This window comes from Rissa tridactyla, chromosome 1 (assembly GCF_028500815.1).
Source record: "Rissa tridactyla isolate bRisTri1 chromosome 1, bRisTri1.patW.cur.20221130, whole genome shotgun sequence".
NCBI lineage: Eukaryota > Metazoa > Chordata > Aves > Charadriiformes > Laridae > Rissa > Rissa tridactyla.
In genome coordinates this window covers 24,535,848-24,560,413 of record NC_071466.1, presented here as the reverse complement: position 1 = coordinate 24,560,413, position 24,566 = coordinate 24,535,848, and the positions used below count along the sequence as shown (strand labels likewise).

The following is a 24,566-nucleotide window of genomic DNA, read 5'->3' as shown; positions in this document are numbered from 1 at the left end:
TTCCCTAAACAAGGTTACTGGAAAACACAACTTCGCCATTAGAATCTTGTAGTACCATTCGGAATCCTAGGCTCTCTCCTTGACCATCAAAGTCATAGGTATGCAACTGAACCACGTGAACTTCATGATTTGTGTGAATTTAGTGTTGGAGGCAATGTTAATGTATGTAAAACACGTGATTACTATGTGTTGCTCAACAGAGTGGTAGTCAATATTCTTCCTGCTACAGCTGATTGTCCTTTTCTTTAGGATTGTTAAAATTTTGTTTATATTTAAATTGTTTTGATGTAAGGTTATTAACCTCCAAATTATGGTAGTGTTTTTGGCCAAAGTAAACTATATTATGTGGCATAATATATATTGTTGGCCCGTGTATTGTTTTCAGAAATGGCTTACTAGTGATTCCATGTAACCAGAGTGAAATTTTTTTATTCATTAACTGAATTACTTGTTCACAGATGCATTTTAGAATTTTTATATGCTAGAAGTATTAATTGCTTGAAGTTACCCAGATATTTGGGTATCCACTTTGACATCTAACTTGCGCAGGCTACACTTCCAATGCTGTGTTCGGAAGCAGCGTAGTGCACAGCTAAAGGATCACTTAACTAGTAGTGTAGTGCACTGACTTGAATTGAATTGCAAATACTGAGGAAAAGCTTTTTGCAGCTCTGAGCAAAATATACTGCTTTTGAAATTGTCCAACTCCTATGTTAGCACTATCCCTTCCTACCTGTTGCTGGTTTAAAATCTTACCTGGTACAGAGGTAAAACAGTGTGCAGTTTAGCTTGCAAATAATTTTGGTCTGTTGTGGCCAACTGAAGGTGGGAATCTTGAGTCTGCTAACGTTCCAAGAAGTTGTGTTGCTGTGTTGAAGTCGTCTCCAAGTTCTAGCTGGAAGTCACTGGTTTCCATTCAGGGATTATGATCTTGAGCAGTGCTGACTGTGTCTCTTGCACTTCAGGACTGCTCGTGACTGGATACCAGAAAAAGCAGGTTTATATTTGCCTGCAGAACACTGCTTGGATTTAATCTAGGATATTCCTTGTGTGGTACTGTTTATGGGGAAGAAAACCCTAAACAAATTCCTGGTGGTCTTTGGAACACAGAATTTCTTCAGTGTGTTAAATTTTAATGATTCGTCAACGATCTTGAGAGTTTTTGTTTTGATTTTTGGTCTTGTTGTTTGATGTTATTGCAGTTGAAAGATTTGGTGACTGTTCAACCAGCACAAGCAAGTACATCTGTACTGACCACACTGGAGCCTTTGCAATTGATAACCTGCTATTTCAGCCTTTCTACACTTAAAGATAAAAAAGGACTTATGCCATTAAACTTCACTGAATATTTTCCTGTAGCTTTAGTAAGACAAACCAAGCAGTAATAAGCTTGCATTAGCCAATACTCTGACGCTTGAGCCATATGTCTCAAAACTTTCCTGATAATCTGTTTTCCACATTGAGTTTTGTTACTTTGCAAGTTGAAAATTAGACTTCTTTTTCTTCCAGGTAAAATACCTGTTTTCTGATAAGACGGGTACTCTAACGTGCAATATCATGAACTTTAAGAAATGTAGTATTGCTGGAGTGACATATGGGTAGGTATGACTTTTTTTAGGAACTCTGTAGCTTAATAGTGCTTATTAATGGTACATAGTTTTGTATCAGAACAGAATTTGAACATTCTGTTCTTTGATTTGTATTTTAGTATACTCTGTGGTCTCAGTTAATAGCTTTCATTTTCGTGTTCTGCAACACAAATTATGAAATGCAAACCTGGGGAGTATTTCACATGACGTAAAGAAAACTTGCTTCCTAACTTATCTGATCATGATTTAAACTAAACCAGAAGTGCTAAACAACCTCTGGCCTTTCCGGAGAGAAGATGATGAAGCCCAAGGGTAGCAATTCTTCAGATGATCCAGGACTTCATTACAACCATGTAGCTGTAATTGTAGTTAAGTTAAATATTTCTTGCATGGGAGGGATATGTACTTACTGGGTTTTTTGTTCTCTTTGAGTCATGCCAATATTTCATAGCATTTGGCTTTTTGAATCTTCAGTACTAAATCTCTGTCTTTGCTTAGTGGGTAGTCTTAAGATCTCTGTGCAAATTAACCTTTGAATTTCACGGTAGCTAAATTAGATGCCTCAAAAGGCAGAAAACTTGGTTTGAATGTATGAACAGCTGAGCCCATGGTTCCAGCATATGTTTGTATGTGTGATGACTCATTGATCTTTGCCTTCTACCGATTTTTTGATTTGTGAAGTGGAATAAATGTTCTTTTTTCATTTTCTACCCCTCAGTCACTTTCCCGAGCTGGAAAGAGAACGTTCATCAGAAGACTTCAGGTAAATATATTCTCAGATGTGTGTGTTCTGTATAGCAGAGCAAGGACGACTTATATAAAGACTGCTTTCTAATCTGGGACTGGAAGAAACCCGAGGGAGCAGTGTGTTTGAGTAAAACGCTCTTCCAGCAAGAGCCTAACACAGAGCTGGTGGGTGGGGATGGATGTTCTCTTCTGTGTAGGGAGATGGTGGGTGAAGGGGGTGAGGGATAGGCAGTAGCTGGGATGGCTTGGATATATGCTAATGCAATCCTCGTTTATAATTGCAGACAACCAAGTTACAAGCTAAGAGTAACCTTCTTTACAGTAACCTTACTTCTAGCTAGAGACTGAATGTTATTCTTTGCAATCACAGAGTTCAAACATGGAAAGGAAAAGAAAAGTAACTTCTCTATTAAAATGCTATGTTTTAATAATTAAACTGTGAAAGAGCTTGATATGGAGGTGTCTCATGTCAAGAGAACCACTCTTCTTCTTTATTCAAAGATTGAATGAATAGAGGTGATGGGTCTGTCCCATTCTACAGAAAGGGGTGAAAACCTAGAAGTGTTATGCAGGTGTCACTGTAGCATGTTCAGATTAACAGGAAGGGGTGAAGAGTCAGAGAGGGCTGATGTCTTTGGCAAATACAGGTAAGAAGTGAGTTCCCACCCAAGAAACGGGTATATGCCGGATGCTTTTAGCCACTTTCTGATGAACTAAGTTAGGCTTCTCCACTGGTCCGTGTTGTTTTTATGATCACCTTTTAGGAAGCTGATATGATATGGTATGTTGCTACTTTGGCTGAGATGTGGTTTCTATGGGTGCCTCTTTTTCTTCCAATATGTTGCTGTTTCCTTCATTGCCATCTTTTCTCCTTTTGTACACTTCTTTTCTAGTTAGCTCTGTGGAAGAGTTTCTTCTAGGTACTAATTTGGAGTCGTCAAGCTTAAAATCCTCCAGGGATCAACTCAAAGTGGAACTTGCTGACTAGAGAGGGAGCTTAGGGATATTGATCTTTGACCTATCTTAAAAGCAAGTCACCTTGAAATCAATATATTCCAAGTACACTTAAAAGCTGCTTCCACTACATCTGTCCTAGGAAGTGTGTTGACACTTGAATACATGTTCAATATACACATTGTTGACGCATTCAAATACCCAGTCAAGCATAACCATTTTGGGTTTCTTGCTGGCATTCTAAAGAAACTATGCTCATTTTCAGCACTTTCTGCATAGTTGTATGATCTTTTCACAATACTCTTAAGGACAGTGGAATCTTACTGTGTTTTTACTTTATTTCACAACAAAATAGATGAAGTAGTAAGATTGGAAATGTGCCACTGTTATGTTTGAATATGCTTGTCTTGCTCTGCAGCCAGCTACCTCCTTCCACCAGTGAATCGTGTGAATTTGATGACCCAAGACTGCTGCAAAACATTGAAAATGACCATGTAAGTCTACTCTGAATATCGTGTCTCTTAAATACCCTGTTCTAGGCCTACTAAACAAATCTACTTGTGTGATCAAGTCTGCTTTAGGGGTGTGTCATGCAATTACAGATGCAAGCGCAGAGTGGGGAAAAAGGAAACAAAATAGCTCCCCCAACCCCTTCCTGCCCACTTGTCTTACTACTGGAATAAAAACCAATGACATTGATATGGGTACCAGCTAGATATAAAACAGCTTCGTACATGCGAGTGTATACAGAAGAGTATCTTGTAGCAAGTGATGGTAGAAATTGTAATTCTTTAAAAGAAAAACTACTGGAGTGTTCAAACATCCATACTGTAAAAATACTGGTTTTAACAGTAATCCAGAGCATTGCAAGGTGGCTCTGGTGTGGGGACCTGCTTTAAATACTGCAAACATTGGGAATTCCAATTGCATAAAGGATGTAAGAGAAGAGAATTAATTGCAAGTTTAAGCTTAGCCTGAGATTTAGTGATTAGGAATCTTAGCCTAACTGGTTGTATCCTAAAGGGATCTGTTCCTTAGGAGAGTGTCAGGTGTTTACTTATTCAGAAACCATGCAGCTGTGAAGTGTGACTGGGGAGCAGACACCTAAGTCGATTGTGGAAAAACATGACCCTTCTATTCTGCAGAAGCTGTCTCACAGAAGGGGATCTGGGCATTGGCAAGTGCTAATAGAAATGACAGACTCAATTAGCTGACTGCTCTCTGTAGACAGTGTAACTTCTGTAGCTTGGCTGGTTTAGTATGAGCATCTAAAATATAGTTAGAACATACTGTCTGTGTGCAGCAAAACTTTGCTTTCTGTTATTCTTTACAGTACTTAAGAAGTGGAAATGCAGCGTGGTGTAAATGCCTGAAGGAGTATTTAATTACTTTGTATGTCACTACATATTCCTCAGGGTGGTAGAGCCTGAAGATGGCTCCTGTACTCTACCCTTCAGGATGGTGGCCCTCCCAGGACAATGTACTGGCTTCCTATGTGGCTTTTGTAACCATCTGCACTGGAAGGACTTCCCACTGCACATCACTTGCAGCCAAGATTTGGGCTGCCTCCTGTTCTTTTGTGTTCTGCTTGTTTATATGCGGCTACAGTTGCTGACTTCAGGTGCTTATTCTGGAAGGAGGGGTACTGGTTTAGGTGCAGGCTACAGATAAAGTTTGTTTAAGCTTTTCCTCAGTGGCTGTTGCTTTAGGCATCTATACAAAAAAGTGCTTTGGTATGTTTTAGTAGACTCAGCAGAAGGGACAGATATCAAATGGGCTGTGAGATGGTGTTTCTCATCTAGCCTTGAGATGGCCCCTTAACTTTGGGATATCTCTAATGTCTTAATGTTCTCTGGATAGAGCTTCTACTTTGGGCGATAGAAGGAATATTTGCTGTTGTAGCAGGCAAATAAAGGATTTTGGTAGCTTCCTTAGGTGTCACTTAGTTTAGACAGCTCACGTAGAAGTCTTTGTTACGTGCTGAACACTTACGAGTCAGGTTTCCTTTTAGCTGGCATCTTGAACAGATAGGTATTGTTGTCATTGCACAGCTGACTCTTGGGCTGAGCACGCTGTGTGAACTTGGCCCTCAGACAATCGATGGGGGAAAGTTCTGGCTGATAAGGTGTACCTTGTTGGGCCAAAGGTATCTTTTGAAGCCTGACAGTACTGGAGGGATGGATGCCACCCACTGACATGTGGTGATTTAGCACAAGACACAGGAATGCAAGGACTATCTGTGACAGTTTGCTTAGGACGTTCAGATCCATTTGTCAAACTGCATCAGTGAGATGAGGCTGGATTCCAGGGTAGTGGGAGAGGGAAGAATTGTGTGTTTCTAGCCCACTAGCATTTTGCATTACATCAGCTATTTAAAGTGCATAAACTGCTTTCTTCTACCTAAAACTCCTTAGTGTCTTAGTTTTCATAGCTAGTAAATAGCTGTGGATGCCATTTACAGATGTCTGACGGTCTCCACTCATTTAGTGAAGTGAGGTGATAAAACAGAAGTGTTCTAGTGCAAGCTGCCATGTGGGGTCAGATGGTGCTGTACTCTGCTGGGCAACGAATGTGTTTTAAACATTTGCCCTTTTGCAGCTGAAGCTGTCAGTGTGCTCTGTCTTACAAACGCTCAGTAAGTGCTTATTGCTCTGATCTTGAAGACTTTATTTTTTTCAATCTGGTCCCAAGTTTTAGTTTAGAGCTGTCTCGGTGCCAAGTAATTTTCTTTCCAGGTTGAAAATAAAAAATAATGTGCTTGTCCTCATGAGACTGTCTTCCATCTGCTAGGAAGATTTTTAGCATCCTGCATTGCCTCTAAATTTCATGGCTCTTCTGGGCCACTGGTGTGTATGGACTGACTGATGGCCAAGTCCACTTTTGAGTAACAGGCAAAGAATTATTGCCCTGTAGGAAATGTTCCAAGGAGAAATAACTTGTCTTGTAAAACATGTGGAGGTCCCTATTGGGTTCTCTAGGATTCTAATGTGGAAGAAAGTACCTAGGTTTGTCTGCCTATGCTTTTTCTTTGTAACAGCTTCTGTTGGATGAACTGTGCAGCAGAGACAAGAGTATAATGCTGGCTTGTTTCTATAGGGAAAACACTGTAAACTCCTATTAGAATAAGAAAAGATAAGTTACTTCCAAAAGCTTAAAAGGAAGTTTGGTGAATATGCTAGACTGTCTTTATCCTAGTGTTAATAGTTATCCTGTGCAACTGTTATCCTGTTGCACATGTGCTGTAAATAAACTCATCATGGAGATGCAAGCCTCTTTGGTGTGGGGTTATTTTTTACCCTGATTAAGTGATTGCAGGGAAGGAGTCAAGAAGTGAAAGAACTGATAAACTTGGATCTCATCCCAGACTCCTCCGTCTCCCTGGATTCTTTTTAAACTTCCTCTTCTAATTCCAATTCACATATGAACTTTTCTTCTCTGGCCCCCAAATAACCAGTTGGGCAAGAAGCAGCAAGGATGTGGTACAGCTGCAGATGCATGAATTGATTCAGTGAGTATGTGTGACAAGTAGGTTAGCAGCTGGCCAGGCAGAACAGGTAACTCTTGTGCTCAAGTTGAGCTCTTAACTCAGTGAAAGTGTTCATTTAGCTCTCTCCAATGTGTCTGCCTGTTTTCATGAAGTGTGTGGGAACTGAGGCTTGTATCCCATCAGGCATTGTTGAAATGCCTGCTACATCAGCTGATTCTTAATTCCTCAGGGAAAGCAGAACAAGAAAAGCATATTACTACTTACTGGGATGAAAAAGTGTAATTTAAAGTCTAGTGGGGAAAATACATTCAGGTGGTGAGAACCTCTGGGAGGCCTTAGTTCAGAAAGTAACTGTTGCCTGAAGTTACCTCTTCTCACAGGTGATTAGCATTAGAACAAGAGGGAATGGCTTCAAGCTGCAGCAGGGTAGGTTTAGACTGGACATTAGGAAAAAATTCTTCACAGAAAGAGTGGTCAGACACTGGAATAGGCTGCCCGGGGAGGTGGTGGAGTCACCATCCCTGAATGTGTTTGAATCATTTAGATGTGGTGTTAGGGGATATGGTGTAGGGGAGAACTTTGTAGAGTGGGCTTGATGGTTGGACTCGATGATCCCAAGGGTCTCTTTCAACCTGAAGGATTCTATGATTCTAGGAAAATAGTCTAAACATCTTTTTAAAGCTCAATTAAATTGTTGTAGGTTGACAAGAAGTATCTTTTACTCTTCTTCACTGTGCATGGGACTTCAGTACTGTTCTTTTGCTCAAGTACAAGCTGGTATCTTTAATTATAGGTCACATTTCAGTGGCTTTGGACAAGATAAACTTGTATTTAACTCCGTTGATACTCAAATGCTGGTTAATGCATTCTTTGAGTCTGTGCCTGAAATATCCTATCCCCTCCAGCCTTACCAGCTTCACTGTTCTGGAGGTGCCCAGTGGCTGGATCCTCACACTGTTCCCTAAATATTTTAAGGAACAAAAGGGTAGGAAGTTCACATCTTTTTAGGATAGCTAATCATAACTGTCCCTGGTAGCAAAGTAGATAAGTATTTTACTATCTGTCCTTGGCAGAATGTGCCACATCTAGGCAAAGTAGCCAGCTCAAGTTGTTAGACTGTGCCTTAATATCCCATCGGCCATTTCTAGGCCATTTGCTTAAAAACTTGACAGTCCTGCTCATCTGGAAATTTTGTGAGTGGGGGTACTGATCTGATACTGCTACAAGTAAAAGGAGAGATGAATAAATAACTTCACATGCAACTTCCTTGTAATTTTATCAGGCTGTGAACAGTTGGCTAGAATAATGCAGTTTGTCTTCAGAGTGAGGAGGCCCAGATAAGGACATGTGTGATGAATGTGCAGATACGTAGCTCTGCAGAGTGCACCTTGCTCTCTGAAAGACTGAATTTTCACTGTGTCTTGTTCCCTCTGAACAAGGGAGAATACGAGGGGATGAAAACTTGTGATACAGCTTTCTGACCAGTGGTCTGTGCCCTGCTTGATGATGGATAATGCTGTGCCTTCTAGATAGGGGAACTTTGCTTTCAGTTTAGATAATGCTTTGTAGATAACAATCCAGAGTTTGTTTCCAGAAATATGAGACTGTGTCTCAATGTGTCTGTAGTTCTCAGCTTGTAGGTGCAGCATGCAAAGTGAGTTTAGCCAGGGGGGTATATCACCAGGTATTCCATGGATCATTAGAAAAGACACAGAGAAAGAGAAGCAGTGGCTTTCACCTAGAGCTGTTGACACACAGGGAGAAAAATGCGTGGAGAAGGCACTTAAAATGAGAGCTGCCTGTGGACAGATGAACAACGAGACTGAATTACGCAAACTTTGTTCCTGCTGCAGATAGAGAAGGCAAAAATGGAGTGGGAAGAAATAATGCTGAGCTTAACAAATGAGCAAGCAAGGAATGTCTCAGGGACCATCAGTAAGAATTTGAGTACTAAAATGGCAGACTTGCTTTAATAGAGAGAAAAATAAGTAATAAAGCAGAATCAATTAATCTGTGGGACTTCTGTCTTATGCTGGGGTTAAACTTGGCCTGGTGCAAGGCGTGTATCACCACAGAAGCTATTAATGAGTCTTCTGTTCACAGCTCTGAAGTAGGAATTTGAATGCTCTGTACTGATTCATGCTAGTGCAACACACATTGTGTCAGTGCTGAAAGAATATCGAAAGGAAACAAATGACAGCTGTGTGGAGGAGCTGATGTGATAAGCTGGTCCTCTGGTGATCTCTTGCTGTAGAACTGGAAGATTGCCATGTAATACACTGTGAGCTGTGAAAATACCAAGACAGCAACAAATTACATCACTGGTTTGAAAGCAGAAATAGATATGTAGGAAGGATTAAAATCTGTGATATTACTGGAGACAGGTTGTTTCCAGCTGATAGAACATGTACTATGAAAGCATGGAAGGGGCCAGGTGATAACGCATGTAAGGAGGACATCAAAGGTCTGCAGTAATGGATGCTGAAATGAGAATCTGGCAGGCGGTGCATTTTGAGATGGAGATAAAACTTTCATTGCTTTCACTGGAAACAATGGAGCAACACTCACCTCTTGAACAGTAATTTACTGTGGACTTAACATATCACATGCTACTCTCTAATTATATTTCCATCTCTTCATTTTCTTGAACACAACCTCTGCACTCCAGCATGTCAAAAGCTACAACTGTCGTTATTTTAGTCGCATTTGACCATACAATTCAGAAATTTTAGTATGCAAAGATAAAGGTCCTGTGTGAAATAGTTATTTTGAAATTATTCATGATGAAGTAGATGAAATCAAACAGGAATATAAGTACTGGATCTTCAGTCTCTTTATTACACTTTTTTCTGATATGCTTATTTTTTTAACACAACACTTGGCTTTCATAGTCATTTATTTCCTGGTAATTAAACCCTGCTATTGACAGTGCATCTTTTTGTTGGACAAGTATGTAGGTTATGTGCACCATATTGAAAAAACAAACAAAAACTCAACAGTTTTTCCCTATTTTTGGTTTTATCCCTGAAATAGGACCTGAGATGAAAAAAAAACAAAACCAACTTTGCTTATATTTTTGTCACATAGTTTGGCCTGGGGGGAGAAGCATTACTGTGTCTGACAGCCAGTTGTGAATGCTGCTGGCCTAATTGTGAGAAGTTGCATTTTAAGTGTCCCTCTGAGTGGGAGTCTTTAATGTCTCGCTAGTTCTATGTGATTAAAGGGCTTTATAAAATAACTGTGTGCTGCATTTCAGATAGTAGTACTGCATATACTCTTAGAAAAATACACGTAATACAAGTCTCTTACATCAGGATTTTTGGTGGCATGGAGTTTTCACTTGAAAAAGTTTCATTTGAACATTGTTGCTTTTTTTCCTGTTGTGAAGTGTTCTTGTGTCCACTAGCATAATAAATTGTGTAGAAACATAATTTAATTAACTGTTTAAAAAAACTTGGATCCTGTTTTACTAGAATCTTGTGAGATTCTTCTCCATCTGATCTTGGTTTTAATATTAGAAGAGTGGGTTTTTGGCCTGACCTTGTGCACTTGGAATGCTCTTGACTTTTGTAGTGTCTCTGTTAAGACAGTATATTTAAAATATGCTATGCTAATGAAAACTTTGGAAACTAGATGATAATTTCATAGGCAAAAATTCTGCCAGAGTTTGCAAGGTCAGCTAAGGCTTTCTGCAAAGGTAGAACTGCTGAGTTCGTGTCTGACTCACATCACAGCAGCCGTTTGCTCAGTGACTAAGATTTTGATGCTACCAACTGTGGATGCTATGGGTATAGCAGAGTTGGTGAAAGGGAACATGTGTTCACTTCAGCTGTTTCAGTCAAGTGTCTTAAAGGTCTGTGTGAAGTGTGGATAAGTTAGTATGCTGGGTTGTGAGCTGGGAAGCTGAGGGCTGTGAGGCTGGAAATGCTGTGCCACAGGCAGGGGTAGAAAGGAGGGGGGAAAATGGGATGGGGGACTCCATTTCAAGTCACTGCAGCTACAATTGCCAGAATTTGCTGATCAGAGGCCTGTGATTTAAGTGCCGTAGCATCTTACTGTGTTGTAGACCTGGTGGCTCTTTAAGCACTTCGGGATGGCTGGGGACTGTGCAGTCTGTCAACAATGTTCTATATTGTGTCTTCTCATGATGCTGAATGTGTAGGGACCATTGATCAAATTTCTACTTGGCTGGATGATGTATTCTTGTGGAAGAGCACATGACGTTGCTTTCTACTGGCTAATCAGCTGCTGTCAGTTCATCACTGAGGGTGCAGTTGCAATGAGTTTAATTCTGGTGAGGCTACCGTCGATCTGTTGAAAGCTGTCGTGGAAGCTACCAAAGTAGTATTACCTGTTGCTTGATTTATCATCAGCTCTTGTGGCAGATATATGAAACATGGGGTATACAAAACTAATGCATTTATATTTCGAGGGGGTGGGGAAATATTCTTCCTTCCCAGCTTTCTGCAGCTTAAGTGAGGTCTTTATTATTAGCACTGTGGTTCATTAGTGCTGCCCCTTAACTCTGCTGTATTGATGTTCAGGGACCAAGACAACTAGTCTAAGTAGAGAACAGAACATTTTTTTGTCTATGGTACCTAAGAGGTCTTCTCAGTTTAGTGAACAGCTGCCTCAGTCTGTAAAATACTAAACCTGACTCTCCTTATCTCCTGTCTAGCCCACAGCTGTGCACATACAGGAGTTCCTCACTCTGCTGGCTGTGTGTCATACTGTTGTTCCTGAGAGACAAGGAAATACAATAATCTACCAGGCCTCCTCTCCAGGTTGGTTGTTGCTGTCTTCTTGGGGAGGGAAGGAGTGAGGGAGTAGAATGGGATGGATAAGGATGGAAGTACAGAAATTTCTTAAAAGGTCATTAATTTTAAAAGCAAGATGTTATCCATGATAGCAGTAGATCTGGCATCTTCTGTCACCAGTGCACACAGCTTTTGAATGCCTCATACAAAACTGTTAAGTCCATGATGTTTCTGTAGAACTAGGCTTATGATCCCTTTTACTCTGGCCTCTTTCTGCAGGGGTGAAGAGCAAAAGTAAAACTTTGAGTGACTTGTCTTCCCTATATAGAGCTGACCTATGGAAGTTCTGAATTGTTTCTGCATGACCAGTTACTTGTTCTATTTGGCATGAGTGCAAACTGTTTCCTTGATCTAGTAGCTTCCCATGTTGCTTTATGCAGATATAAGATGCTGGTACATGACACAAATCAACAAAGAGCAGAGTCTTGGCCATGTTCGGGCCTACACTTCACCCATTTCTTGCTGCTTTCAGGCAGCACAGTGGTACTGAAAGGTAGGCAGGGCCAAAATGCAGAACAGTAGTGCTCTGCCCCCCATCAAATTTGTCTCTGTTTCTGAGGATATTTCTAGAACTGTTGTAGTGTTGCATTAAGTAATAAAGCAGCAATGTTTCTTTTTGTTTTAATAAAGTGTCTGAAGAGTTGAGTGAACACTCATATAAGGCAGCCCTAATCACAGTGTTGATGAACTGAGAGGAGACCAAGGGGAGCGGTAGAGACATCAGGGCTGCTTGAGCTGGGTGCTAAATTCACTTGTACAGTGGTTGTGCTTAATGCCGCTTGCTGCTTAATGAGGCTGTATAACCTCCTTATACTAGAGGTAGAGGGGTTGGCTCTGGTTTCAGCTTGGTTATTTGGGCTAGTAATGACACTCCCCACTTCAGTCTCCAGAAGGCAATGCTGTACTTATTTTAAATTCTACAACATGCATTTAATCCGTTTCCTGCTGTAAAGGCACAAGGTTCAGGTGCTATAGAAATAACACAGCTTTGATCCTGCTTTCGGAATGGGTATTTCCCCTTTTTCGTGTAGAAAAGTATGTCTTTTCCACAACAATGATTTAATGCCTCAGTAGTTGGGGGATGTTTTATACAGATTGAGTATGAAATTTGTGTAACTGATATTACATGACCTTTGTAGGACTACAATGTGAATGTTCTTGTGGAAATGTGTGTAGAGCTACTCTAACAGGTCTACAGATGTGGGAGTACGTGGGGAAAGGGGGCTTCTGTGTTTTTGGCAGTGTGGCATATATAAGTATGGTTTCTGTAGGCCTCTTCTACGTACCAGATTAAATTTAAGCTTTTCTTGTATTGGCAGATGAAGGGGCATTAGTGAAAGGAGCAAAAAAACTTGGTTATGTCTTCACAGGACGGACTCCGCATTCAGTTATCATTGATGCGGTAAGTAATAGATGTGCATGGCACAGACTGCCAAGATCATGCAGAGCATAAGTGTCTCTTGTGTGGTCCTTGTGAGTTCCCTTTACAGGGCCTTTAGGAGGCCATATGCAAAAGGCTTTGGCAGACTGGAAAAAGTTGTTTTAATCTGTTTTTAGATGCAAAGTCCTCTGCCCTTCTATGTGGCATGGGCAATAGGAAGTCGTAAGCTTATATGGGAAACGCCAGCAGTTGTCCCTTGTCTGGGAAGCACAGATGAGCACATTCGCATCAGAAGGAAATCCATGGATCTAGGAGATTTTCTGACTATTATGTTTAATGGCTGCTGTTCTTCTAATGTTTGATTTACTGTATTAAAATGGGATTTTTCTTCTGAGTAAAATCTTCTGTAGAAGATCTATCTGCTTAACAAGCTCTGTATACAGGGGTGTGTAGCTAATGGATTAGAGTTGACACAGGCAGTCTCAAACTCCACATTCTGACTTCAGTTGCAGCCGAAGCTACTAAGTGGCTCCAGATTTACACAGGTGCAACTAAGATGAGAACCTTGTCTCTGGAATACATAATGGAGTGCTTATTAAGAATAATGGATGTTATTTTTGACCTTCCTCTCAGGTGCATTCACTTTCAAGTTTCTTGGTACACTGCCAAGCTAAGCATTTAAAAATGTGTATCTCTCTAGGACTTGTCACAAACTTACAACTACTTAGAAAACTGCTGCTTATTAAGAGGAAGAGCTTAGGATGAGCAGTGTCATCCAGAGCTATTTAGGATCTTCTTTGCTCTGCAGGAAGACCCAGGCCCACCTGACCTAGTTTTGTACTCATCATACATAATGTGCTGGGAGCATGGTCAGTCTATAGCCAGCAATAAAAGCTGTCACTCTGAGGATCCTGTCTCTCCTCATTGCCTACGCCTGTGGCAGTACATGTAACATGGCTGGAGATGGCTTTTGGTCCTGGGGATATTGCTGAATTGTTATGTGCCTCATAGGACATAACTTTGTACCTATAGCTAGATTTTGTTACAGCCCTTTCTTTAACCACTGGAGTTCTGAGACTCCAGTAACTCTCACTGTTCCTTCCATCTGTTATACAATAGGAATGGCAAGGAAAGCATTTCTAAATCCTTTTCCTTCCTCAGGTTGCTCATGCTAAACCCCAGCAAACAGTTGTTGGCAACAGGAATTACTCCTCAGTTAACCGCTTTTTGCCACAAAAAATAGCGAATGCTTGTGAATTCAAGTAAAACAAATATTAATGCAGTTTAGACAAAGGTTATTGTAATACCAAATCTAATGGTATGTCTAATTTAACTTGGAATAATACTCAGTCTATAATATGTCTCTCACTTGATAGCTGTTAAGAAGTAAATACGCAGCTTAATTTTCAAAGCATGCTTATACTTCTAGATGAAGATATTAGTTCCTTGAAATAGTGTGAAAATGGTAAATAGAAGATGCCACAACTTCAGATGTTCAAGTAAGATTAGAATACCTTCATTCAATAGGTCTCTATATCACTTTTTACCAGGAGAGGGAGCTGTTACCACAATTTATTTACACGGGGTCGTGTAAACAAAAGTGCTTTAACCAACTATCATGTTTATGCATGTAACAATATACTGCAAGTTATACTTACAATAGTATGTGCTTTCTTTTGTAGCTGGGAAAAGAAAAAACTTTTGAGATTCTTAACGTGCTGGAGTTTTCCAGGTAAGATTTCCTCTCATATGCTAAATGCAGGAGAACAAGAAAATACATTTACAAAAATGGTTATCTACAAAAAAAGATTCCATTGACGCAGTAGAAAAGCTGAACTTTTAATTTTGTCCTGTCCCTCCATCTCTTTGTTTTCAATATAGGAGTAATACAGAGCTGCTTAGAAGCTGTTGGCATGTGAATGTGAAGCTCTCCCCTGCCACTGCAGCTCTGTTGGCTTATTGAGAAGTCACTGCCCTGGAAGTTCATTCTGGGCCTCATTGATTTCCTGATGTGTCACTTGTGTACTTCAAGAACATACTTTGAGATTGCACTTCTGTAGTGCTTCTGTAAACCACTTGTTTTTGAGAAGGTAGAATCTCTAGCTGGAGGGCTTCTTCATGGCCCTTAAGAACCACTCCAGCTAGGAAAAACTAAACCTTGTAAGCACTCCTGATTTGTCAGGCAGGCTAGGATGGGCACTGGATGGGTAGCAAGAAGCTTTGTGTGATGAATTGGGCCCCTAAATTAGGGGAGTTCATAAAAGGTGCTTCTCTTCGTCAGTTGATAAAGTTGTTGGTTTGGATGGTCCTAGTCAGCAGGCTTTTCTGCTGTTTGTTCTACTCTTGGTTGAAGTCTTGCTCTCTGCCCTCTTTGAGTTGGCTGGTTCCACTCTAATAGGAGTATGCAAAAGTAAAGTTAAGGAAGATTCGTGTAGGCAGCTTTTCTTGTGTCCTGGCTTCCTTTGAAGATTGCTTTTAACTACTTCTCCCTTTTGTTCAGAGCTACACAGGCTACTTGTGGGAATATTTAAAAAGGTGCTAGAGGAATTCTTCAGGGATTCTGACAAGTTGACCAGTTCCGTGGTATCCAGAGACAGGAGTATGTGTGGCCCACATGCGGTGCTGGTAGAAAATGCTGGTTTAATTCCTTCCTGTGTGTAGCAACTTGCCTCTTGACCAGTCAGGCAGTGCCTATAATTAGATTTCATAAAGCACATGGAAGTTTCCCACTGACATTAGCTTGCTGCAGAAATTCTGGGCATAGCTTAATTGCTGTCCTTCCAGACTTTCTTCAGAAAGTCTTGGAAAGGATTATGTTTTGTCTGATCATACATGCTAAGAGTTTACTTTCTTACAAATGGCTCTTGAGCCCTGAAAAGGTGTTAGAGTTCCCTGAGCAACTTTGGAGGAGGAAGAGGATTGTTCTACACTCTGATCTATTTGTACATATTCACGAGAAGGAGATAAGGAAGGAGGATGTTTGAGTCTGCCTTTAGCTAAGGAGAAGAATTACACTTATAGATAACTAACTTTGAGTATGAAAATAAAGTTCTTTAGGGTTCTTGTGAGAGTTGATTTATTTCCTTCTGCCTCTTACACGCTACACTTTTTTTTCCCCAGTGGCCCTTTTAAAGGAGAGGTTGATAAATGAAATGCTAAAATTATCTTAAAAAATCCTTACGTACCTTTCCTTATTAAACACTTGGGTTCAATAGGGTGCTATTTACCTCTATTTTAGAAACATACTCAAAACTTGACTGTCTTTATGTGCAGCCCTGCTCAGAGGGTCTGATTTTGTTCTACGTAATCCCAACTATATTGGTCTGATTAGACCAATAGAAAGAACTTTTTAGGGAGGTGAAGGGCTGGTCTATACCATGTGTGTCTCCTTTCTATGATGTTTTTGCATTCTCTTGTGTTAGTTAAATAACTGTCCGTGTCAGTGTGTAGTTATTTCAGTGTCTGTTATGGCTATAATTAATACACATTTAGCCTTAATGATTCAATTTCTAGCCTGAGTCCCCAAAACAATTTTACTTAAGGAATAATGAAAAGCTGACAATAAATGAGACTCACCTTCTTTCAAGAGGATTTTTGTGCTGTCTTGCTCTCTTGCAAATTCTTGTTCACGTTTGGGTGCAAGTCTGGTTGAGTGCTTGCCAGTGGGAACCATAGGGCTGAAGCTGGAAATGGGCAATTTAACATTTCTCCTTGCTGTTGAGGATTGTGGATTGTTAAGTTACTTAAGTAACAACACCTCACCTGATCTCAGATGTGTTAAGTGTCCTATTCCCTGCTAGAACAGGACTTACTCTTCATCACTATGACTAATGTTAACAAATATTTTTCTTTCAATAGTAACAGGAAGAGAATGTCAGTGATTGTTCGAACTCCATCAGGACAACTACGTCTCTACTGCAAAGGGGCTGTAAGTAATTATGCTACCTAATGGAGAACTAACACTACTGGTTATTGTTTCAACAGCTGTGGCTGATGCTGGCATTTCATGTCTTGCACATAATACCTGTTGGCTTTCTGTTTAGGGCCAAGTGATTTAAGAGACCCATAATTCCTCCTCTGACTCCTTTTGCAGGCAGGAGGATTGCTAGGCTTTCTACTACCTACCTGAAATCCTGAAACTAATGGGAGCAGTACCCTTTACTTAGGCAAAGGCAGGATTTCACCCAGCTGTGCAACAGCAGTTCAGGAGTTAGACTAACTGCTGTTATCTGAATCTGTAATACAAAAATCTGTTCTCAAGTGGTTGTCTCTTGATCTGGCTCTTTTGTGTCTCTGCACCTGCTGTTATCTGTCATCCTGACTTGCACCATGTTGTGCTTCTGTCTTCGCTGACAAGAGCAATAACTTACCAAAGTACAAAGGCTGCAAAACTAGCGTTGGCCACAGCCAGAGAGTGGTTCTAATTTCAATGGAAAACTATGGAGTTGGCTTTTTGCAACAGGAAAAACGATTTCTGACTTCTGTAAGGATCTGATTTACTGGAATTTGTCCTGATGTATAGGTCTGGGTGCACTGCTCTGTTGCTTCAGTTTAACTCCCCTGATTTGATAAAGTTGTGTCAGCTTCATGCTGGTGTGGTGGGAGTGAATTAAGCCCCCTGTCATTGTGCAGTGTTTCAAAGTTATAGGAGGTATTTCAAAGGCCTAGTAGGACCGCACGGATCTGCAACTGCTTGTTGCTCATACTGTGCCTGAGTTCACACTGTTTCTTGGGAGTGTGGCACTGGAAGGATGGAGAACAGAAAAGTCTGCAGCAGAAAATGTCCGGTTGTCTTCCATATGAGCAGGCTCAATGCCTTAACAGAGCAAAAGGGTTGCAGTAATTACTGTAATCTGGTGTTTTGTCTTGTGTGTTCTGCTGCATCCACCACTCATCTGAACTCTAAGTTAACCGCCAGTTCTACACGGACTCTTACACATTCTGGTAGTCATCTCCCATCCAGTCACTTCCATCATAAATTACTTGTTTTGTATGCTTGTCTCTAATCAATGATAGATGTAGGCCTCTTTACTTAGCTTAAGAGTACGTTTGAGCAAAAGTACAGTTTCTGTATTTCATATGTGTGTAACAACTCGTTCTGGTTGTTGCAGAATAAAATCCAGAGACTCTAGATGTAGGTGATGGTGCTGTATTTTGATTGCAGCTCTTACCAGGGACTTTCCAATTGCCCTTTGATTTGGTGGTGAAGGAAGTTGCTGCAGGAAGAAGGTTATTTCAGAGACAATTTTGTGGTCGAACCTGTTCAGTGTTTCTGCCTTCTATTTTTTAACATCAATGGGAATCTTTTCTAGAGAGGATTGCAAGAAGTTCTTCTGTACGGGACTACAATGCGTACTGAATAAGACCAGACACTTGTATTCTCTGAAAATCAATATATCATCTTAGTAATTCAGAAAGGAGTATTCTGTGTTGCCCAATAGTGGGGACCCCTTTATGGAAAGATGAGAGAAGGGCAGAATGTACTTCTGTCCCCATTATTTAAAGGTGATGCAGTATCTCTGCCACTGGGCACAATCCAGATTACTTACTCAAACCAGAGTCTCTAAAACCCAAATGTGTTACTTGCAAATATAGTCTTGGGTTCTGATATTAGCAAGTCCATTCAGGTTACTTCACTTGAGCTTGTAAATACACAAATGGAAACTTCATATGTAGACTTACTCTGTTGTAATGAATTTGGTTTTAATAGGATAATGTAATTTTTGAGAGGCTTTCAAAAGATTCCCAGTATATGGAGCAAACACTGTGCCATCTTGAGTACTTCGCAACAGAAGGTAAGAGAAACATGTCATGAGAATTCAATTTGTCAAATTACTTGCCGCATGTTCTGCATTGTCTAAGCTTTGCAGTGCCGAATAACACGAAGATAAATTAAGTGGTGTGTAATCAGCGAATTAACAACTCTAGGATAACTTTAAGCCGAAGGAAGTTTGTGCCCTGCTTCTGTGCGATTTCAGTAGGGAACTGGAATTTGGAAGGAAAAGATGGGATTCTGTGTGCCCTTAATGTAGGGAAAGAGCGTGAGTTGTATTGCCCAGAATACCTCAATTACATTGGAGTTAGTGATGTGTTTACCAGTGTAAAAGTCAGATGACAAAGTCCCTGGCTTTATGAAGCAAAGTGATAACCTGAATGTGCTGAGAAGCCTGGAAGACCAAGACATCAAAGATGATCTGAAATAGTCTCTAAGGCCTTTATGACTGATGTAGCACCTCCGTTTGCAGGGAAGTACAATGGCTTTGTTCCCTGTTCTGCAGTAGCATGAGATATTTGCATTATAGTAAAACCACGAACCAGTGTGTTTTTCCGTAAATCTGAAAACATTATTCAGCTTTTTTTTAAAAAATAAATATTTTTTTTGCAGACTCACACATACCCAGTAATGAAACTTTTGTATTTTATGGCACATGCTCCTTTCTGCTTGATTCAGCCAGAAAAAAAATCATTACTTCTGTATGTTAATTTTTGTCAGTGGTCTAATAAAATGGTTTTCATACTTAATGGGCCCTATTCTTCACTCTATTATGCATGTGTAACCCTATTATTAATGTGACTTACGTGCATATATTGAAGGAGGAAAAACAGTCTTTCTAGAAGGGAATATGGGCTGTGTACTATGTTTAAATAGTATCTCCAATCCCAATATATAGCTGGTTCTTTAATTTGATCTCTTTAAAAATGCGTGACTGTCAAGCTTGCTTTCATACTTAAACTAAAAAGATTGAAGATGATACTTTTGTTGCTCCAGTATGGGTAGATTGCAGTACTGAAAATGAGGGAGGAGTTTGTGCCCCTTACTCTATCTTGATTTGCACCAACATTACTAACCTAAATGAGCCAGACTTTTCTTTTATGTTTGAAAACCCAAATGGTTTAAAAATGTACAGGGAGATCTTCTGGAATCCAGAGTTTAACAGCGTGCATTAAAAGTGCCTGTTGTTCCAATGAGAGGGTTAGAATTTAGCATTCATTTGGGTATTAATGATTTGCTGATACTCTGTAATTTTGCTGTGTGTAATGGCTGTTTTCTGTTTTGTAGGTCTGAGGACTTTGTGCATTGCTTATGCAGACCTGTCAGAAAACTCTTACAGAGAGTGGTTGAATGTCTACAATGAATCCAGTACAGTTCTGAAAGACAGAACGCAGAAGATGGAGGAATGCTATGAGATCATTGAGAAGGTAAGACGTACATTTTTGAGAATCGGATACGGATTCCCTTATATGTATCTTTTTCAATGGTATTTAGGCTTTATACAGTAAAACAAACAGTTAATTTCATTAATGAGAAACTGAAAAGACATTCTCTTTTGGCAGTCTGTTCAGTCCGTAGACCTCTCAAGTTTTAGTTTATAAATCTGAGACAAATCTATGTATAAAGGGTCATTCCTACCTACAAACACTTTTCTTGCACTCCTTTTATCTTGCTATCTTGTGTAAGGTAACTTGATAAAGATAACGTATAAAATCATTGTGTTGTGCCAAGTTCCCATGGGCTAGTATATGAAGGAAAACTTGTTCCTGCTCATATAGCAGTCACAGTTCAAACTTTCTGAAGGCTGTTGTAGAGACTGTAGACATAAGAGAGTGTAGACCGAGGCCTGTAGCCACATAGACTGAAAGGTGAAAAACTGCTTTCTTTATGCATATTGCAGAACTTACAACTCTGGAAGGGAAAAGTAGGTACTGGAGAACCAGTTTGAAACTCTCTAATCTTACATCGAATGAAAAGTTAAAATGTCAACACTAGGGGCCAGTGTTTCTTTGATACTTGTTGGTCTTAGTGCTTTCTGAAATGCTGGTGCTCACACTCCCCACCTACACCTACCTGTTCATGCTCTTTCTCTTTGCTCCAGTTATTTCACTCTCATTTTGTTCAGTGGTTTATTTTAAGCAATATTTGAACTTCAGTTGCTTTTGTTAATTAATATTAACAATGCAACTGAAGTTCTGGAGTGTTGGAGGTACGTAAGTTGGGGCAGAAGAGAGAAGGAAGCTGAGACTAGGATGGGATGTAGCTTACAGTGTAACAGAAAAACTCCAAGGACTTGAAGCAGTAGCTGAATATTGGGTCTTTATTTCCAAACTAAGGACTAAATCTCCTTGTGTTGGTTGGTCAGTAGCAGCAGTGTGGTTATCTAGTTCTTGATTCTCTAGATCTCATAGCTCCTTTTAGTTTTCTGCTACCTGCGCTGTGCTCTCATACTCTTCTGTTTTCACGGAGGTGAAAAATGATCATAGATGATCAATCCATTAGTGTGGGTTGATTCTCTCACTTAATGTGTTCTCAAGCCTTAGATCCTTTTAGCCATCTACATTCTGCCTCCTTTCACAATGTAATACCTTGAGAAAAGGGTACCCTCTGAGTGAGTTATAGAATTGGGGTTTTGGACTTAGTATTGTATTGGTAGGAAATATCCACTGTATTCCTTTCCTGTTAATGCTTGTTTGCTGGTCGTACCAAGGAACAGGGAAATGCACTTGAAACTTAATTTTTTTTTTTTTCTTAGAGCTGGTATTTCCCAGGCAAATTCTGTGGTCTGTAAGCACTTTCCAGATAATCAACTGGCTTGTGGCTGTAACAAAAATGTAATTAACAGGCTGATTTCTCATCTTAGGGCTCAAATGAGAGTGGGAGAGTTACTTTCTCAGTCTGAGTGGTGAGGTCACTGGATCATAGTACAGGTGTCCATGTAGAGACAAACTTGAACTGGCTTCCTTTCCACCTGTAAACTTTGAGAGGGCTTCAGCAGACCCAGTAGTACCTCCCCTGCTCAGGTAGCTTGGCTATGCTGATCCCTGTGCTGTCATGTTTAACTCCTTAATAAGTGAGTTTGGGAGTATAAAACAATCTGCAGTTGCACACTTGGATTGCCTTTCTTAACTTCAAATGCTGTTAGCATTGTTCGTCAGGAGGCTATAGGGTACTAAAATGACTAATGGGAGTTAATTCTACTATCTTTACTAAGTGAATATCTCATAACAAAACTTAAGCTTTGTCAAGACCTGTATGAATAAAAACTGCACACCTATATGAATAAAACCTTCCCTTTCTGTTCTCTATGCATACATAGATGCAAACAAGCAGAAGCTGCTCTAATGCCCTCTTCATAGAATCACGGAATGGTTAGGGTTGGAAGGGACCTTTTAAAGATCATCTAGTCCAGCCTCCCCTGCTGTGGGCAGAGACACCACCCACTAGATCAGGTTGCTCAAAGCTCCATCCAATCTGACCTTGAACACTTCCAATGACGGGACATCCACAATTTCTCTGGGCAGCCTGTTCCAGTGTGTCACCACCTTTATTGTTTAAAAAAAAATAAATTCTTCCTTGTGTCCAATCTAAATCTACCCTCTTTCAGTTTAAAATCGTTGCTCCTTGTTCTGGCGCTACAGGCCCTGGTAAAAAGTCTTTCTTATAAGCTCCCTTTATGTATTGAAAGGCTGCAATAACATCTCCTTGGAGCCTTCTCTCCTCCAGGCTGAACAATCAGAACTCTCCTAACTTTTTCTGTTCACTTTGTTTTCACTTGTTTTGAAAAATTATAGTCCCTACAAAGAATAGAAGCTGGTACTTTTTTTCCTGTGCAATTCTGAAATTGTACATAATAACTAAACCCAATTTGTATCAATTTCTTCTAAACTGAATGTCTTTACATGTCTAAGGAATCATTAAAATGCTTTTAAAGTTAAAATCTGCTGACTAGATTGTGCCTTTTGACAAGGCTTATTTCTTAGGTATTCTTGTCTGCCTGACACTTTTTTGTAACCTAGCCAAATGTCTTCAAGCAGTTGCTTTAGAGTTGCATAAGATTATGACTAACTCTGTAGTATTAAACTTGTTGTAAGAGACATGCTTTTCTGGCAGGCATCTGTAGGTAGACTAGAGGTACTCTGATTAACGTTCATACCACTTGTATTACATAAATGTAGTGATTATATCCATAAATAGTTGCAATAATTTTTGGTTTGAGTGATTGTATCCAGTCTGTATGTACATTTTATGGGAGGGAAATTAGTTTAAATGATGTGATGCCAGGTGACTTTTGTTTTGTGAGCTTAACAGCTATATAAACTGTGACCACTCATCATGTTGCTATGGTGATTAGTGAATGCTCTAGTATATATGTTCATCCACAGGCTAGCTTTGGAGTTGTATAACCTCAATTAATTGCTCTTGAAACATTGCCATCTTTCTGATCAGAAACACTTGGTTCCATTCTGTACCTCTTGGAATGTGAATTGTATGCAGAGGAAGTAGAATAATCACCCTAAAAACTTACTGTAGTGTATGTTGTTCGTCAAAATGCTGTATTAGCAATGAGGCGCAACATACTGTCTTTAATTCCGTTTTGACTGTGTTCCAAACAGAGGTTTATCGTAAGAAAACAATCCCTCAAATTCTGTTTTCCAGGATTTACTGCTTCTTGGAGCTACAGCCATTGAAGACCGCCTGCAAGCAGGTGTTCCAGAAACAATAGCTACACTAATGAAGGCAGAAATTAAGATATGGATTCTGACGGGCGACAAGCAGGAAACGGCTCTCAATATAGGTATCCATCTTTCTGTTTTCTCTGAATTTGTCTGGTATGTGACAGGTTACATACTAGATCTCCTGTGTGGGGCTTTAAAAAAAAAAAAAACCAAACAAAACAGGCCTGCTTTTTATAGAATGGTTCTTTGGTAGCAGGCAGGCATATGGTAGCCTTCACTTTGGAGAGTGGGGGGTGGGTTTGGAGTGAAGTCTTTACTCTGAGTGTCAGGCTAAAGGGACACTTCTGCTCTTGGCTCTTAAGTGCAGTTCTTGTATGGAGTGAATAGGTAACTCTGTGTTCTGATAGAAACTGGAGAGCTCAACCAGACCATAATGTTTCAGTTATACTGTGCATTATATCAAACTGTTCTACAGCTTTTTTTCTTATCTTACTGACTGCCTTTTCTGGAGTTTGGGCTACGATGGGAAACATGGTAATACAAAGTGTATAGTTAAAAATTCTTGCAAACCTTGTCTGTGAAAGCAGGTGAATGCTTGAATAACTGCTCGTGCTGTCACCTTATGACACATCTGTTAGTCAAGCGTGTCATGATTGTTAGTGGAAGTGTTGCTGCTATTGAGTGTATGGATAGAGTTTGTTTGGTTTGAATAATCATATTGAATATAACCCATAGGTATGGGTTGTTTTATCAAAGCACAATATGGATATTCTTGTCTCAAACTTGTTGATGTATCTTAACATACAAACTGCACTCTTTGTAATGCAAAAAAAAATCTTGCAATGATGTGAACAAAAAGTACAAATTAAAGTATTTATCAGACAGGTGTGGTTGGGTACTGATGTAATAGAATGGTAACCTGCTTAAGACATATGTGTTATCTGTTTTTGCAGCATAAAACTAGATAGTTTTTAGCACTGTAAGTATAGGTTTGTTATTAAAAGCAGCCCTGAAACATTAGGCTTCCTTTAGCTCATAAATGTATCTGATAAAGTCAGTCTATATACCCAATTCTATTTGTAATTTGTCAAATTTAAGGCCAGGCTGGATGAGGCTTTGAGCAACCTGGTCTAGTGGGA

The 24,566-nt window shown here is 39.9% G+C and overlaps 1 protein-coding gene across 1 annotated transcript in view; it reads left to right on the top strand.

Moving 5' to 3' along the window:
• The window catches only part of ATP8A2 (ATPase phospholipid transporting 8A2), a 309,064-nt gene that overhangs the window by 34,291 nt on the left and 250,207 nt on the right, over positions 1-24,566 (top strand). Inside the window, exons 14-23 of the mRNA XM_054188764.1 lie at positions 1,510-1,598; positions 2,308-2,352; positions 3,709-3,784; positions 11,456-11,561; positions 12,914-12,996; positions 14,658-14,707; positions 16,834-16,903; positions 18,686-18,770; positions 20,036-20,175; positions 23,408-23,546. Of these exons, the coding sequence (XP_054044739.1) occupies positions 1,510-1,598; positions 2,308-2,352; positions 3,709-3,784; positions 11,456-11,561; positions 12,914-12,996; positions 14,658-14,707; positions 16,834-16,903; positions 18,686-18,770; positions 20,036-20,175; positions 23,408-23,546 (883 nt within the window). The remainder of the gene's footprint in view (positions 1-1,509; positions 1,599-2,307; positions 2,353-3,708; positions 3,785-11,455; positions 11,562-12,913; positions 12,997-14,657; positions 14,708-16,833; positions 16,904-18,685; positions 18,771-20,035; positions 20,176-23,407; positions 23,547-24,566) is intronic.